The sequence below is a fragment of the Manacus candei genome, unplaced genomic scaffold (assembly GCF_025592945.1).
Source record: "Manacus candei isolate 608988 ecotype Guabito, Panama unplaced genomic scaffold, ASM2559294v1 h1tg000153l, whole genome shotgun sequence".
Lineage (NCBI taxonomy): Eukaryota > Metazoa > Chordata > Aves > Passeriformes > Pipridae > Manacus > Manacus candei.
Window position 1 is genome coordinate 261892 of NW_026138201.1, and position 16007 is coordinate 277898.

General features: G+C 45.7%; 1 protein-coding gene and 1 long non-coding RNA gene across 6 annotated transcripts; one reads left to right on the forward strand and one right to left on the reverse strand.

Moving 5' to 3' along the window:
- Positions 1-833: 833 nt before the first annotated feature.
- Positions 834-15790, forward strand: CDPF1 (cysteine rich DPF motif domain containing 1). Of its 5 annotated transcripts, XM_051772584.1 has the most exons (6): positions 1008-1092; positions 3095-3358; positions 4034-4128; positions 8237-8359; positions 10569-10680; positions 14920-15790. In XM_051772584.1, exons 4-6 carry the CDS (start codon positions 8247-8249, stop codon positions 15067-15069), a joined length of 375 nt encoding a protein of 124 aa, XP_051628544.1. In that variant the 5' UTR covers positions 1008-1092; positions 3095-3358; positions 4034-4128; positions 8237-8246; the 3' UTR covers positions 15070-15790. The 5 variants fall into 5 exon arrangements, with proteins under 5 accessions (XP_051628542.1, XP_051628540.1, XP_051628544.1 ...); XM_051772582.1 differs by lacking the exons at positions 1008-1092; positions 3095-3358 and adding an exon at positions 834-910; XM_051772580.1 differs by lacking the exon at positions 3095-3358 and having other exon boundaries at positions 964-1092.
- Positions 2600-14910, reverse strand: LOC127463300 (uncharacterized). The gene is made up of 7 exons (XR_007900768.1): positions 14555-14910; positions 13686-13748; positions 10164-10258; positions 6977-7112; positions 6396-6447; positions 2948-3029; positions 2600-2644 (listed from the first exon to the last, which is right to left on the reverse strand). It is a non-coding gene; the product is annotated as an uncharacterized LOC127463300 (long non-coding RNA).
- Positions 15791-16007: the final 217 nt, after the last annotated feature.

Below are 16007 nucleotides of genomic sequence, written 5' to 3' on the forward strand. Positions count from 1 at the left end.
CAGTTCTCCCCCGCACACAGTCCCCCCCCCGCACACAGTTCTCCCCCGCACACAGTTCCCCCCCCCGCACACAGTTCCTCCCTCCCCACACACAGTCCCCCCCCGCACACAGTTCTCCCCCCACACAGTTCTCCCCCGCACACAGTTCCCCCCCGCACACAGTTCCTCCCCCCCCGCACACAGTTCTCCCCCCCCCCAGTTCTCCCCCGCACACAGTTCTCCCCCCACACAGTTCCCCCCCCGCACACAGTTCCCCCCCCGCACACAGTTCCCCCCCCGCACACAGTTCCTCCCCCCCCACACACAGTTCCCCCCCCCGCACACAGTTCTCCCCCCCCCGCACACAGTTCTCCCCCCCCGCACACAGTTCCTCCCCCCCCACACAGTTCCCCCCCCCGCACACAGTTCTCCCCCCCCCGCACACAGTTCTCCCCCCCCCCGCACACAGTCCCCCCCCCGCACACAGTTCCCCCCCTCGCACACAGTTCTCCCCCCACACAGTTCCTCCCCCCCCCGCACACAGTTCTCCCCCCACTCAGTTCCCCCCCGCACACAGTTCTCCCCCCACAAAGTTCCCCCCTCCCGCACACAGTCCCCCCGCACACAGTCCCGTTCCCCCCCGCACACAGCTCCCCCCCGCACACAGTTCCGCCCCGCACACAGTTCCCCCCCGCACACAGTTCAGCCCCGCACACAGTTCCCCCCCGCACACAGTTCAGCCCCGCACACAGTTCCCCCCTGCACACAGCTCCCCCCCGCACACAGTTCCGCCCCGCACACAGTCCAGTTCCCCCCCGCACACAGCTCCCCCCCGCACACAGTTCCGCCCCGCACGGTTCCCCCCAGCGCCCTCTGCCGCCCGCCCGAGGCCGGAGGCGCGGCGGCCGCGCGCGAACCCGGAACGGACTTGGTGGGCGCCGCGCGCCGGGACGTGCCGGGGGGAATCGGGAACGGGAACCGGGAACGGGAACCGGGAGGGAGCCAGGGAGGAACTGGGAACGGGGGGAGGGGAACCGGGGGGGGAACCGGAGCCGGGGGAACACCGGGAACGGCGGGGGAAGTGGGAGCTGCGGGAACCGGAAACGGGAACCGGTAAGGGAGCCAGGGAGAAACTGGGAACCGGGAGCCGAGGGGGGAACCGGAGAACGGGAGCTGGGGGGAAAGGAAACTGCGGAGGGAGGGGAGCCAGGGAGGGAACCGGGAACTGGGTGGGGGGAATCAGGGGTGAGAAACTGGCGGCTGGAGGGAGAGCCGGGAACCGGGAGGGGGCGAACCACCTGCTGACCAGGGCACTGCTTAACGGGACACACACTCGGGATTCCAGGGCCGGAGGCCAAGCTGGAATATGATTTCTTTTTTTCTTGGTGAGGGGTTTGATATAAAGTATATTGCTTGTTTAATTGGGCGTAGTGGCCACAGAGTGCTTTTTCTGAGGAGCTTCGCAAGTTGAGGTTTGAGCTACAGGATAGAGCCTCAAAGGGGCTGGTGAGAGGATTGCAGAGAAGCTCAGAGCTGTTTGAGGACACAGCTCTTGGAGATCCACAAAGAAGGAGCTTTAAGGAGTCTGGGGAACTTAGAGGAAACCCTTGTTTCCTGCCATATGTGGACAATTCCAGTATGAGGCTGCACTTGAATGAAGTGGTGTAGGGGTCACAGCTTTGGGTTTACAGGACCACAGAGCCATGGAAACAATCTCACTTTGAAAAGTGAGGGGGAGTAGGAAGTTTGCAAGATGTATAAGAGATGAGGTACCACCACCTCCCTCTAAATCTGCTCTAAGAACCCAAATAAATACCTCCATATTTCAGTGATGCTAGAAGTGGTCTCTCTGCTTAGAGAGGTTAATCATTTGGCTTCCTTTCACACTTCATCCAGATTTGCTCTCTAAGACACATGGGTTGGTAGGAGTCTCTATAAACACTGCAAAATGCCTTCAGAACAAAGCCAGTTGTGCCTTGGGTGTGATGGACCAAATAATTTCTTAAGCTGTCTTCCAACTCTAGGCACCTATGAGCCAGAGTTGAATCTGTGTACTAGCAGTTACTAAGGATATATAACTATATCCTTGCAATTGAAATGTATGTTTTATATAAACAAAATTTAAGATGCTTCCGGATCCCATGCCAAAAATGTTTCCCTCCTGCCTTAATTTCTCACATAAATGACAGGCAAAGTAGCTGTTATAACGAGAGCATTACGTGATACGTTCTCTTACTTTGTGACTTGCCTGAGTCTGTCGTCTCTACAGATATGACAAGGTTACATCAAGAACCTGATGAAGGATCCCCTAAAAGTTTTATTCCACACAGATGTAGCAATCTGGTGTTGTTTAGACCAAAGGTTTTAGTTTGATGATACTTGTATGAAAATACTTGGATTCTGCTGTTAAAATAACTTGGAATGGAGACGTGCTCCACAGGCTTGTTGAGATGCCAAGCTCTCTAGCCTGTGCATTGCCTTTGCAACGGTCTGTTTGCTAAAACTGTTTTTGCTGGCACAAAAATCAATATATATATTAAAAAAAAAAGCTGTAAAGAGCCCCCAAACTCCCAATAGATAAGCACACACCTGAGATTTGGATTAAGAAAGGAATTAGTTACCTTTGTGGTTGCAATGGTTTGGCTTCTTTGTTCTTTGCTCCAGGCTAGGATAAAGCAAGAAAGGATCAGCAGATGTTTCATTATATTCCTTTTCTCAATGCCTGATGAAAGCATTTTCACCAGCATTTTACTGCCTATCTAACACCTGAACCACTGCCTCCTTTAAAATCTCCTTTTCACTGCAGGCCATAGTAACTTTACACTACACCTTCTTCCCCACTGGTCATTTGTTTTGTCATAACTTTCCTAACATTAGTGATGTTGTTACTCACCAACCACACTCCGGGCCACGTGCAGAAAGGCAGCACACACTCAGATCTGTAACAAACAGTATTCTTAAGCCTTACCTAGAGCTGTAGCCTGTAGAGCTGCTTGTCTGTGTTACTCCTCTCTTTCTTCTGGCACACCCTGTTCAGTCATTCCCTACACCTGTTGAAGAAACATGCTCCCTTTCACATCTGCAACCACCTAGAATGTTTGTCCTGCTGCCACAGGGAAGCCACAGAGGCTACTGTTGAACAGCAAGGCTCGGGGCCTGCTCTGTGACCTGTAGCTAGAGGGAAGCCTGCAGGGATCAGCCTGTTCCTTCTGAGCTGAGACAGCACAGCAATACCAGCACAACCCCCCGGCCCAAAGGGAAAAGGTGCTGCAACAAGTCAAGGTTAAATTCGATCTCTGGGAGAGGGAATAAGGATAAAATTCCAAATGGTTACGCTTGGTGCAATTACATTCCTGGGCTAATTTACACTGAAACCAAGGTAAGTCACCTCAAAGGAAAAGCAGGGAGGCAGCCAACAGGTGACCTGAACATGCCTTTGGGGCAGTAGCATGAGGGAACTGGAGGGAGAGAGTTGTTCCCCTGGGGATTAACTGGCAAGTAAGAATGTTCTGCTGTTTCATCTGCTACCTGAGCAATTAGGCAACAGATCGTTTTTCTGAAGACGGCAAGTGCATTCCTGATGTATTTAAATTTCCATCACACCAAATGCTGGCATGTACCAGGCTATGAACTCAGTGGCTCCTGCCCTTCTGCTAGAGAGCACTCCTTTCTGCAGAAAATCAAGCTGTGATTATTTTAATAGGTCATTGTCATCAACAGTGGATACTGCAGGAAAATCTTGGCAGGTAAAAGAAACAGGGATTTGATTGGAGAGGATTAAAGGTGTGTCAATGTTGGTTTTATCTGGCACCCTCTCAAATTAAAGTCTGGTTCTGTTTACAGGCACTTTGTTTCTTGTGTAGTTTCTCTAGTTTATCAGTGACTCAGAAATACATGAGTCTCCTCCCCCTGAGAGGGGCTTAACCTATGCATTGTAAAGACTTGTGCTGATGAGGTTTGAAGCAAAGAAAATCAGATTACTTATCTGTGCCACTACTTTGCCACTGGCTCTGACAATTTAATGGTGATTTATTATTTCTGGCATGCCTTCCAGGCCTCTTAGCAGAGTGCTCCAAGCAGAACTGCTCTGAAGTCTTCAGGAGTCTCAAGAGAACTGCACTGAGAGCCATTTCCCCACATCCATATCAGGTATCAGTTGCAGACAGCATGGAGAAACAGAGCACTATCTAACCCATGCCTTTCTTTCACTGCAGTCATTTCCTTGCTATGGCACTGAAATCTGTGTGCTTCACCCTTGGCCATGACATGTGGGCCAACTTCACAGGCGTCCTGCAGCATTCTGGGCTTGACTTGGCAGGTTTCTGCGTGCTGGTTCAATGACTGCTCCATAACCCAGCACGTGTGGGTAACTGTGCTCTCCGGAAGAGCTGGGCATGTGCTTAAAGCAAGGATGTGTTCAAGTACCTTGTGGCTTCCAGTCAAAGTGGAAAAAATTGGGCAGAATTCAGTTCTAAACAAGATAATGTAAAAGACCTGTTCAGCACGTGTCAGCCAGTAAGACTTTTGACACATTACTAGGACATGGGGCTGCTTCAGGAATTTCCAAGGAAGAGAGAGGAAGCCAGTGGTGGCACTGGTGATGATTTGGATCACTTGTGGTCACGAATTTGCCTGTCCTCGTTATGAAGGGATTAGTGCCCTAGACTTTCTCCTCAAGAGATCCTTTATCCTGCTCTGGTTTGCTAGAGGGAAACCATTCATGCTTCATGTGCCTGGAGGGGACACAGACCCCTCATGACAGTTGTCACATCAGGCACCTTGCTAAGATGGTGTGTAGGGCCAGACCAAGGAACTGCTGTTGTGATAAGCCAACGCCTGTCTCGACTATGGGTTTATGACATAAAGACACGGTTCTTTAAGATAAAGCAAATGAGCTTTTTGGAAGTGACCCTTTGTGAAAGAGTGCATCTTGGGACTTGTCTGCTGGGTGGGTTAGACTAAAGGGGTGAAGCACATGCAGAAACTGAAAGCTTAATACACTTGCCATTAGATATCTTTCTTCAGAAGAATGGCTTCACTTTGTTGTACATCAAACTTAACTTCTGAGTGGGAGCATTCGCTCTGAAATCTGTATGCTCATTAACCTCATACCTTTAGTGACCTTAACTTTCCCAAGTGCTCATGTGTAGACAAGCTCTCAGGACAAATGATGTTCCCAGTGAAATAAAACTTGGTACAGCTGATACCAGTGACTTGTAAGCTGGGAACAAACTGGAAAGCATCATAAATTCATCTGTGCCTTGCAGGCAGGATCATATGCTTTTCAACTGGCATAGCCAAAAATCTGTTTGTACATAGATATCATTCCTTCCCAGTGCTAGTCATTGAACAGATTCTGTTCTACATGCCAATGGTCTATAAGAGAGCAGGTGTTTCTATATCTAACGCACTTCAGCTCTGAACCCAGGGCTGTTATTTTGACTTGGGATCAGGACACATTCATTCCGAAGTCTGTGATCCTCACTGCCATAAATACTTTTTGGTTGTTGTTGTGGTGGTGGTTCTTAGCATTTTGCATTATTTTAAAGAAAAGATCACCATTATATTCTACTCTATTTGATTCAAGTGACTTTCCATACTCTACTTCTATGGGGTTCATGATTTCCCCTTTTTAAAAAAGACTGATTACAAAAAAATTGCATACAAGTGTTGATCTGAATCTAATTCAGATGGGTGGGTGTCTTGGTATTGCTACTGACTGCCTACAGAAAAGGTAGAGTTAGGTATGTCAGGGGGACTTACCTGGTAATCCCAAAATGCAGGCTTCTAAGGTGAGTTTGTATATAGTTTGAAGAATCTAAATTTAATATACAGAGAGAAACAGGTAGCATATGCATGCCTTATAACTAAATGAAAAATCTGCAAGCACTTTAAAAAATTCCCTCATGCATCCCATGAGGTGGGGAAAATACATGATATCCAAGGGTCATATCACTTGTGAAAAAATGTCGTTTCCTAAGGTATTCACAAGGCAGATTTACTTACCAAACCAGTGTCCAGCCCCATTTGTGTTACCTTTGAAGAACTCTCTGCACTACTGAAATGCCAGGAATGGCAGTGGAAAGGCTGGTGGTAAAGGAATGATGGGGCAAGGGAGATGATTTCCAAAATGAAATTTCAGGGTTTAAAAGGCTAGGACTTTCTGAACTGGGTGTCTGTTGTGAAGCCTCTGTCACCTCTGAGGGTCTCCCTGCTCGTCTGGAACATTAGATGACAAGTAGTCACAACTCTGCTTCACCTTGCCCCTAATTCACCTTAGCAGCATATGTCTCCAAGGATTCAGTTTCACCCTGCTGGGTGGGCAGAAATAGCAGCTTACTGTCACTAAAGGGGGGATGTACAGGTCCCTCAGCTGAGCCCTGCCTTTCTGCTGGTGGTGCAATTTTGCCTCTTACCTTGTGCTACTGTTGGCAGCTGTTGGATTCCTCTGCAAGCCAATTTAGTTCCCTAAAGAAAGAGGAGGGAAAAAAAGACATTAAAAGAAGAAAAAAAAATATTTTTTTATTTGTTACTGTGTTAGTAACTAGTGTGATGTAGTGAGATTGAAACCATGGACCGAGGTGTTGGATGTTGTATACCAGCTGCCCACTCTCTGTGTTTTGGGATGTTTCAGTTTCACCTCTGGTTCCAGTCTGTAGACTGCATGGCCACCAGCTGGGCATTCGGGTTGGTGTGTGTTAGGTGTGCTTCTGGAGCACATCTTTGGTTTTATTTTGTCTGAAACTGTCTGGTTTGTGTGCTCAGCGATGCAAAGCCAGTGTGGTAAGGAGGGACAGTCAGGCAATTTGTTCCTAAAGAAAACCCCTGAGCTGAGCTAAAGCACAGAGACATGGCCTTAGTGGATTGAATCAGCTCTGCAGGGAAGGGGTAGTGGGAATGAGCTGCTGTCCTTTGGCAGGCTGTGTATGTGCTCAGCTGTGAGCACACACGACCTGCCTGCTGAGATACTGCCCAAATCTGAGTTCCTAGTGCTTACCTTCTTCAGCTTGAAGGCAGCTCCACTTCACTTAGAAAAGCTGATGAGTTGGCAGCAGAACACAGTATGCCATGCAAAGTGTGAGGGCTTTTAGCTAAAAGCTGTAGTCTTCTTGATGATGGCAAAGTGAGTGCGTCTGTACAAGAAAGTGGTGCAGGTGAGGGATGATACCTGGTTTGCAAACAAGCAACCACACTTCATTCATGGATTGGTGCAATTTTTGGGCAGGCACATGGTTAGCTGTGCTTGATAGGATTGTGTATACATAGCAAAATCAATCCTAAAAGCCTACTCGTCACACCCCGCTTTTGGAAAAGCTCAGGGTGTGACTCTCAACTGATATTAGTGCTATTTGTGAAGGGTAAGCTCCCAGATGTAAATCAATGGCCACAATTTTAAACAAGTAATTTGTAAGCACCAAAGCTGATGAAGCACGACTTGCTGTGTTTTCTACCTGGGGACTGATCGCCTCTGCAGGGCGGGCCTGCAGTCTGCCAGAAGGAGGGACTATAGCTTTCCTGTGTGCACAATCTCTGCTCTGCAGAAATATAGGGGCATCCTTCATGAGGATAAAGCAGAGTCTTCCCCTTCTGCCTATTTGCATAAAAATTAGAGGACCTAAACCTTTTGAAAAGTACCTGCTCCTCTGTCCTGTGTGGCTTGAGTGGGCCAACACTGTCTAGGTGCTTCATTTCCATGGGAAGCCAGACAAGAACAGGGAGCCAGGGGTAAGCTTCCAAAACTCTATTTGAAGGTAAACCAGAAGCAAAGAAAAACACATAGTAAATCATTGCAACTCCCACCTTTCTGGTACCTGCCTCTTGAGCGTGGTTCCAAACCCTTTCATGGCTCCCAGTCTGCAGTTGGAGGGAGGAGACAGGCATTGCAGAGCTGGATTGGGATTCTGCACAGCAGCAGACAGGGAGTCGTGTGCTGAGAAGCACTTAGGGAGTATAGATCTCATTCCAGATCAAAGCCTTGTGCTTTGCCACCTAAATTCTTTCATGGATCAAGTTCCAAGTTAATAGGTGAACCTTATATTTACGCTCCCAGGCTGCAATTTATAGACCTGTCTAGCAAATTTGAAAATTTAACTGGGATGTGGGAAACCAGCTTGATTTGGGAGAAAAGACTTACTAATCGAGGTTTGCAATAATCAGTTTTTAACTGGATTTTAATTTGCATAGCCAGATGTCTCAGGTCATTTTAATCTCCTTACAGGCATGCTGCCAGCTAAAAGATTTTTTGTGTTTGTTGTAGGTAGCTAAAGATGGATGCTCCTAAAGAAGCTCAGCCTACAGGAGAGTTCGAGTGCCAGCTCTGTGGGTTAACAGCTCCCTACACGTACTACGGGCCGAGGCCGCCGAACTCACGCTCTGTCGTGTAAGTGCACTCTGGGGTCACAGACCTCATTGCTGCTGCCAGCATTAGAGTCCTTGTACTGTGCAACAGTGTGCACTGCATGAGCCCAACAACGTGCCATATTGCCCCTGAACATGAGACTTAAAGGGATGATCTTTTTCCAAAGGGAAGGAATGTTAAAAATTGTCAGCGTTAATAGCAAAGGCAAAAATCAGCCTTCCTGTCCTGCTTCAATACCATGCAAAGATTTGTATTTCACCTATTTCCTGGCCCCACTGACCACTCTGCTATCCACCTACACCAGTACTTTCTTGCTATAATACTGTTGACTGCCAGCCTAGTACTTCTGGGAATAGCCCTTTCGTCACAGTAGCCTCCCTCAGCTGGGCAATACATACACACAGCATGAATGAAATATATATGCTAAAAACACTTTTTAAGAGCCATTTGACACAACCTGGAGTTCTAACAGCAGTGCTTTTTTGCATGACTTAGACAATCCCTTGTCATATCGTATGGCATTAAAATGTGTGGATATATAGTACATATTTAAATTTTAAGGGACTGAAGCCTTTTCCACCTCTGCTAAGTAGGGTTAGCTTAACTAGAAACTATGCAGTTATAACTTGGTCTGCAGACATTAAAGTCCCCATAAAATAAAGCACTTTGCTTTAAATGCATGAGTAGCTTGGTGGAGGCCATCTTGGTAAATGAACCTGTCAGGTAAACATGGTCAGGAGCTAACTGGGACTGGAAGTCAGGTGTGTACTCAGCATTTCACCCCAATAAAACCACTCAGTGTATTACAGAATGGAAACAGTTGTTGATGACCTGCTTGGGCTGTTTTCCTTGGGCAGCTGTATTTTTATAATCTCAGATCCCACAGTGCTACTGGTTTTTCCCTCCTCTACTCAGCAGAGCAATGGCTCACCTTTGATCAGGTCCATTCCTAAAGAGTCTGAGTTGAAGCCGAATGTGAATCTTAACTTTAGGTTATCCAAGCTCAGCATTAACATCTCAGCTTTATTTGGGTTGCTCAGATGCCAAAAGCAAATGAATAATGCTGAAGCATATCACTTCTCTACAGGCTTATAAGAAACAGCTTCACACCCCATCTCTCTTGGCTGGCTTCCTGGCTTACTCACACATCCCAAAAGCAGTGCTGCAGGAAACCTGTGCTGGATGGGAGGGCTTGTGCAGTGGCCAGGGCTCTGCATGATGAGGGCTACGTTAGGGCTGTGAACCTTGCAAGGGGAGCTTTGCACACGTAATCCAGTCTTTGTGTCCCAGGAGACTTGCTGACAAAGTGATCTGCCGTGTTAAGATGCCTGATCTTTCCCAGCAGTGGAAGGCTCTGGCCATACCATTTTTTGTTTGAGTGGGCAGGAAAAGGAGAGAGGAACACGCTCATGGGCACACACATACCTGTGTGTGTGTGTGCATAGGCAGGAGAAGGTAGTATGAGTTAACAGGATACCTTTTATCCATATCACTACCAGAATCCAAGTTTGACTTAAGCCCAAGAGTAAGCCAGCCTTGCTGGGTGCCCTGTGCAGACAGACACCCAACTGACTTCTGTAATATTTTGCCTGGAGCTCCCAGGAAGAGTAAGGCCATAGTGTTTCCCAAGCAGGTTGCCAAATCATTAATAAATGCACTCCCTTAATACCCTGGAGCAACCAGTACAGTCTGTGACATAAAGTAAGCACACTGCAGGTGATTGCAAGGCTCTCTGGCAGTAGCTCCTGCTTTCAAGAGGTGGGAACCTTAGCTTTACAGCAGTGCCATACCTCAGAGCAGTAAAACCTTTGTATTTCATACTCACGTGCCTGCAGCTCGGGAAGAGAACCTCTCATTGAAAGCTGTGCAGCTGAAATGGTAACCTGACAAAGTACTGAAGCTGGCCGTGCAGAGGAGTGCCTGCCATAAAAAATGGAAGAGAAACAATTACTTTAAGGTAGAGCATTCAGAAAAACTTAGTAAGGCGACATGGAGAGGCTCACCAATTGCCCTAATTTTGGAAGACAGAAAGTGCAGTACAGGACTGAAGGCAGCTGCAGCATTGAAGAGAAAAGGAGCTGCAGAGCTGCTCCACTGCCTCATGTACAACAGCATGCTGAGCAAATCAAGTACAAAGGGCTGATAACTTTTTAGCCTCCACAATTTCCCCCTCTTAACTGTCCCCTACTGTGAAATCTACCCTCAAAAGCTTGAAATTGTTCTTTTACAGGCTTTTGGAAGAAGCCTATGTCATGAAGGATCCTTTCACCCCTGACAAGGACAAATTCCTCATCCTTGGCTCTCACTGCAGTTTGTGTGGCAGATCAGTGTGTGTCGGTACAGTAAGTAACAAGCAAAACAAGTTGCTTCAATCTTTTCTTTTTGTTTCAGTCCCAGTGACCTGTTAGAGAAAGATCAATCAGCAAAAACCCAAACAGCCTATTTTTAAGGCAAGCCATTCCCCCTTGTCCTACCAGTGCACGTGTGTTAATTGTACATAATTGTATGTTCTTGTGGATTCTGCCCGTGCCGTGCCGTGCTCGCTCTCTGAAGAAGAACTGAATTAGAGTAGCAGCTGGTAGGCAACCTTAAAATGTCACGTTTAGCCTTCCTTTTTAACAGCAGAGGCAACACAGACACATTTTGGACAAACCTGAGCACATTTAGCTATTTTCATTCCCAAATGAAGTGTCTTGAATTTATGAAGGATTCAACAGATATTTCCAAGTGTGGCAGTTCAGTCTGTCAGAAATACAGCATTTCAGCCTCTCAGGATCTTTGCACACAGTGTGCTTTTGTGAATGTAGGTGGGTCTTTTTCTTGTCTTGGTTTCAGTTAACCCAGGCCATGGCAATGCATAGAAGACACTTGCAGTGAGCCAAATGGAAGCCTCTTCCAATCTTTTTAACAGTCCTTCTTATTTTGCCTATTGTGGAAATATGTCAATCATTTACTGCTTGTTATCTGAGTTTTCAAGATTCCCTTGATGGTATCACTGCATGTAAAACCTTGATTGTAAATAATTGAGAATAAATTTCTTACCCAACTGGCCAGGCCAGATAGTGAATCACACATATGACTATGGTTTCAAAATGTATTTAGCAATACTGCTTAGGTAACATTGAAAGAGATCTGCAGAAATGATAATTAGTGCTTGAAACACCCACACCACAAAGTAAGTAAACACATTCTATTCCTCTTTCATGTAGGGAAAATTAAAAGTCCAGAGAAGTAAAAACTTATCCAAGCCAATAGAGAGAGACAAAGTTAGGATAATGTCTCTGTGGATTGGTTTTGGTTCCTGCTTATGCTTGACCCAAGTAGATCAACTCAGCCCTGGGCTGACTGTTTCTACAACGTTACAACATAAGAATTGAAGCTGAAGAAAATCATGCTTTCTTGGACCTCTTTGGCAAAGAAGCTGGACCAGTTGGAAAGGTTTTAGTGACAGGTTGCTTTCAATTTTATGGAAATTCAAAACAGTGCTAGGCTAACATGTGACAAAATTAAGACTTTTCTGACCTTAGATTTGGCAAAGGGATTGGATTCATATTCTAGCTTTTGCACCTAAGGAGGCCTAGATACAGATCAGACTTTAGGCTTTTCATGAGACAGCCCATGTTAGCAGAGGTGTATTTCCTTACAGTTGCTGTGCCAATAAAAGTCACGACTTAGCAACTGTTCTATATAGTGCTCATAAACTCACATCTTCAGATATCCTCTGAAGTTTCACTCAGTTAATTTACTCCAGTCATCTTGCAGCATGTATCACCCTGCTCAACCAACCAGTCTTTTACACAGTGCATTGGTAAGTGCTATTAGTTCTGGTCCAACTGGGAATAATTCTAATGACTATCTGTAATGTCTTAAAACCCGTCAAAACCCCACAAAAAGGAAGAGAATAAAAAGGCTTCTGAAAGTCCTTGGGCAGGTTGAGTACCCTTCTTCCTATTTCCCTTTCAGAAAAGGGGAGAAAAAAATTATATAATCTGACCATGTTAGTAATTTAAAACAGTTATTTCTGTTTTATTGCAATGCTTTCTAAAGGTAGGAAAAGAGGTGGTTTTGAGGGAAGAAAGGAGGAAGGGGAGCAAGTTTCATCCCTTATTGCTCACCTCAGCAGAAGGTGACTAACCACTGACCTTGGTCATGAGTGTAGGTATTAAGTGATAAATGTAATACTACAGCTACTTTCCACTCAGCTTCCAGTCATGCAGGGTCAGTCCTGGGCACGGACAGGCAGAACCATTCCTTTACGTAGTGTGGTAAAGATACCATCCCTGTATACATTACTTTCAGACATGATTCATGTCAAAACAGAAATAAACTCCGGCAGCATGCTCTGGCACCTCAGTTTCGCCTGAATTGGACTATTAAGTTTGAAATTTCCATGTCTCCCTCCTGCCTTGGTCATGGAAAGAGGAAAATATATTAAAGAATCATCCAATTAAACACAGAACTGCACCAGGATAATGGTATAAAAGAAGGGCTTGACTTTACGTAGTAAGTTTAATTTATAGGGCATTAAAAGAAGAGTTAGGACAGAGAGGAGGACTAAGGGTACATGGACCCAGCACTCAGGTGTGCAATGGTTCATAGTCACAATGTGCCTAAGTCCCATCGGCCAAAATCAGCACCAGCTAGCAATTCATTTCAGCCAAAAGAATGCAAGCTGAGCCCCTGTGTTTCCTGTGAGGAAATCTTAATTTTGGAGATCCCACCTGCAGGATGGGGGAACAGCCTCTCCCCTCTCTGCCATGGCCCAGGGGCCACCACTGGGAGCCTTGAGCTTACCCAGGGGTGGGGGGGCTGCAGCACAGACAACAATAGCAGGACCAACTCAAACCTAATCTCCCTTTTCAACTGGCAGCTTAACGTATTAAGGATACCAAAAGACAAAAACCAATAGGCTCTGGAGGTTGTGCAACTGAAATCCAGTTTCAGGGCTTTTCAGAGACGAAGGCCTCACACTAGTTCCTGCATATGAAGGGGCCTTGCATCAGTGCAGAAAAGGACAACAGATGAAAGAAGTTGTTCCTCAAGCTTCCAAGTCACGTGGAAGCAGGCTGATTGTGATTTTGATATAATTACCAGCTGAATCTGCTGCTAAAGTCCAGATAGTGACATAGGAAACAAAAGCAAGGACAAAAACACAGGAATAGCCAAGCCAAGCTCCCAGAAGAAAGCCAGCTACAAATGACCATGGCAAGGGAAAAACTTTGCTATTTAGGTAAGACCCAGGGAATCCATTTCTCCCCAAAAGATGTCCTGATCTATCTAAAATGATGTCTTTATTCATGCTTAAATCCCCAAGAATAATCCATCAGCAACACCAGCTCCAGCTTACCCATGAAATCCTATTTGGAATTTGGTGATCAGCATGTCAGGAGAACCATGGACGTCAGTCTCGCTGCAGGGCAAAGGAATAATACATTAATAAGCTTCTCTTCTAGTTGTTCAAACTCTATGCTGCACATAGATTAAAATATTCCATAGGTTTTGCTTCTCCCCATTCAGTAACTAACATCTGGTGACAGCTCCTGGGTGAAAAATAAATACTGGGTCTGTAGCACTTGCTGACAACCAAACCAGCTGTGAACAGAGCCTGTCTGGTCGCAGTGTCATTCCAGGGACAGTGAAAATACCTTCTATGGGCACAGCAGCTTTTATACTTTGCCATCAAGAGTTCAGAGAAGAGGTTTTAACCAGTGAGTACATTCACTGAGGGTAAAGGTGGGTAATGGGTGAAATCTCATTTGAATTGTCTCAGCTGAGTGGAATTCATGTAGCTATTCTGGGTATTGGACACCTCTGTGACATTGATATAATAGTGATACTTTGTAGTGTTCTCCTAGGACAGTACAGGTGCACGGATTAATAGAAGGAAGTGTAGGTTTTAGGGAGTTATGGAGAAGTGGCAGCTAAGGTCTGTGAGAGCCCACAGCCCCCTGCATATCTACTTGGTACTTGTGTTGGCCTCCAGGCCATTTTTGTGGAGAGTGGTGAGGAAGAGAGTGCTGAGACTGCAAGTCTCACATACCAGTGCAGGAATTTGGAAGACCCTCCCAGAAGGGAGAAATCTTCATAAGCCAAGATTTAGCTTTAGAGGAAAACTTTGCTGTTTTGGTAAAACCAAAATATAATGGAATCCATTGCATCTTTATTCATGCCTAACTCTCCAAGAGTAATCTATCAGCAACAGCAGCACCAGCTTACCCAAGAAATCCTATCTGGAATTCAGTCCTCAGGCCAGGAAACACATGGATGATGCTGGAAGGACAAGGCAGCCGAAGGAGATGTGTTGCTGTTCCCTGCAGCAGGGAACTGGTAAAGGTCACTTTAATGGGAGCAGTGGGACAGTTGATTTGGTTAGTGCTTATTTCAGACCTAGGTTTTATTTTTCACCCAGTTAGCTCTAACCAGATCTTAGAATTATTAAGAAAAATTGCTGAAATATTCCAGCCTAGAAGAAGAATTAATTTTAGAAGAATTCTAAATATAAATGTAGTTTAACGAGACTAGAACTTAAGCATTTCCATTTTGTGTATCCTGCTAATAATGGTGGGTTTTTTTTTTTACAGGAATGTAGTCTGTTCTACTCCAAAAGGTTCTGTCTCCCCTGTGTGAAGGAAAACATAAAGGCCTTTCCTTTGGAAATACAAGAAGACATGGATAAAAGGAAGCCCCAGCAGAAATCCTCCAAAAAAACACATACAAAACATAAATCCTGAAGGACCAAGAGTGACAGTTCTTTGGCTGGGGTTTCTCCTCTCTGTTCAGAGACTATCATATTGCTCCTTTTAAAGAAGTGACCTTCATCAGCTCACTACTACTGAAGAGAGTCCCACATTTCCTTACCCTGGGTCCCGGCGTCACCGCGCAGCAGCCGCGGGCCAGCGGAACGGCTCCCAGGGTGGAGGAGCCAGGAGGGAAGGCAGACGAGCCTGCTGTCACCATGGAAAGTGCTTGGAGTGAAAAACCAAACAGCAGAGGAACCAGGTCCAATTCTACACATTTGCTACTTCGATGCTTTTTGTTGTTCTTGACACTCCTACAGTGTTATGAGAATCTGAGACACATTTAACTGGCTCAATTCAGGATACATCCAAGAAAGTCACTATACACCAGTCGTTATCTGGCAGTGCTGTGCTGGTAAGATTACAGTAGGCAGGGAATTTAGAGCTTTAAGTCTAAAATAAAACTCTTACGAGAAAATGTCACTGATACTCATAGAAATACCTGAATTTTTCAATATGATAATCTCGATACTATCGTAGCATTGAGACTCCTGAAGGTTGTGCTCCTATAATAAAATACCAATAAAAATACTTACAAGTCCTTTGCACTTGCAGTCACTCAACCTTCAGGTCCATGTCAGGACAGCAACTGGGGAGGACCCTGAACACATCAAGTTTATGCTTTACAATAAAGGTGGCTTCCTTTTCACTTTCACATCAGTTAATCTGGACATAGAAGAGTTCCATTAATAAACTCAATTCTTTCTGAACTGGGCAATTAAACTGCACCTAAAATAGGGATGTCAGAAACAGTTTCAGTTAAAAAAAAGAGTAAAAAGATGTTACAGAAACAGCAGTTTCTTTAGCTCAAAAGTTAGCTTCTCAGTTATCTGTTTTGACTGTCTTAAAAGATGATTTAGGTGGCTTTTACG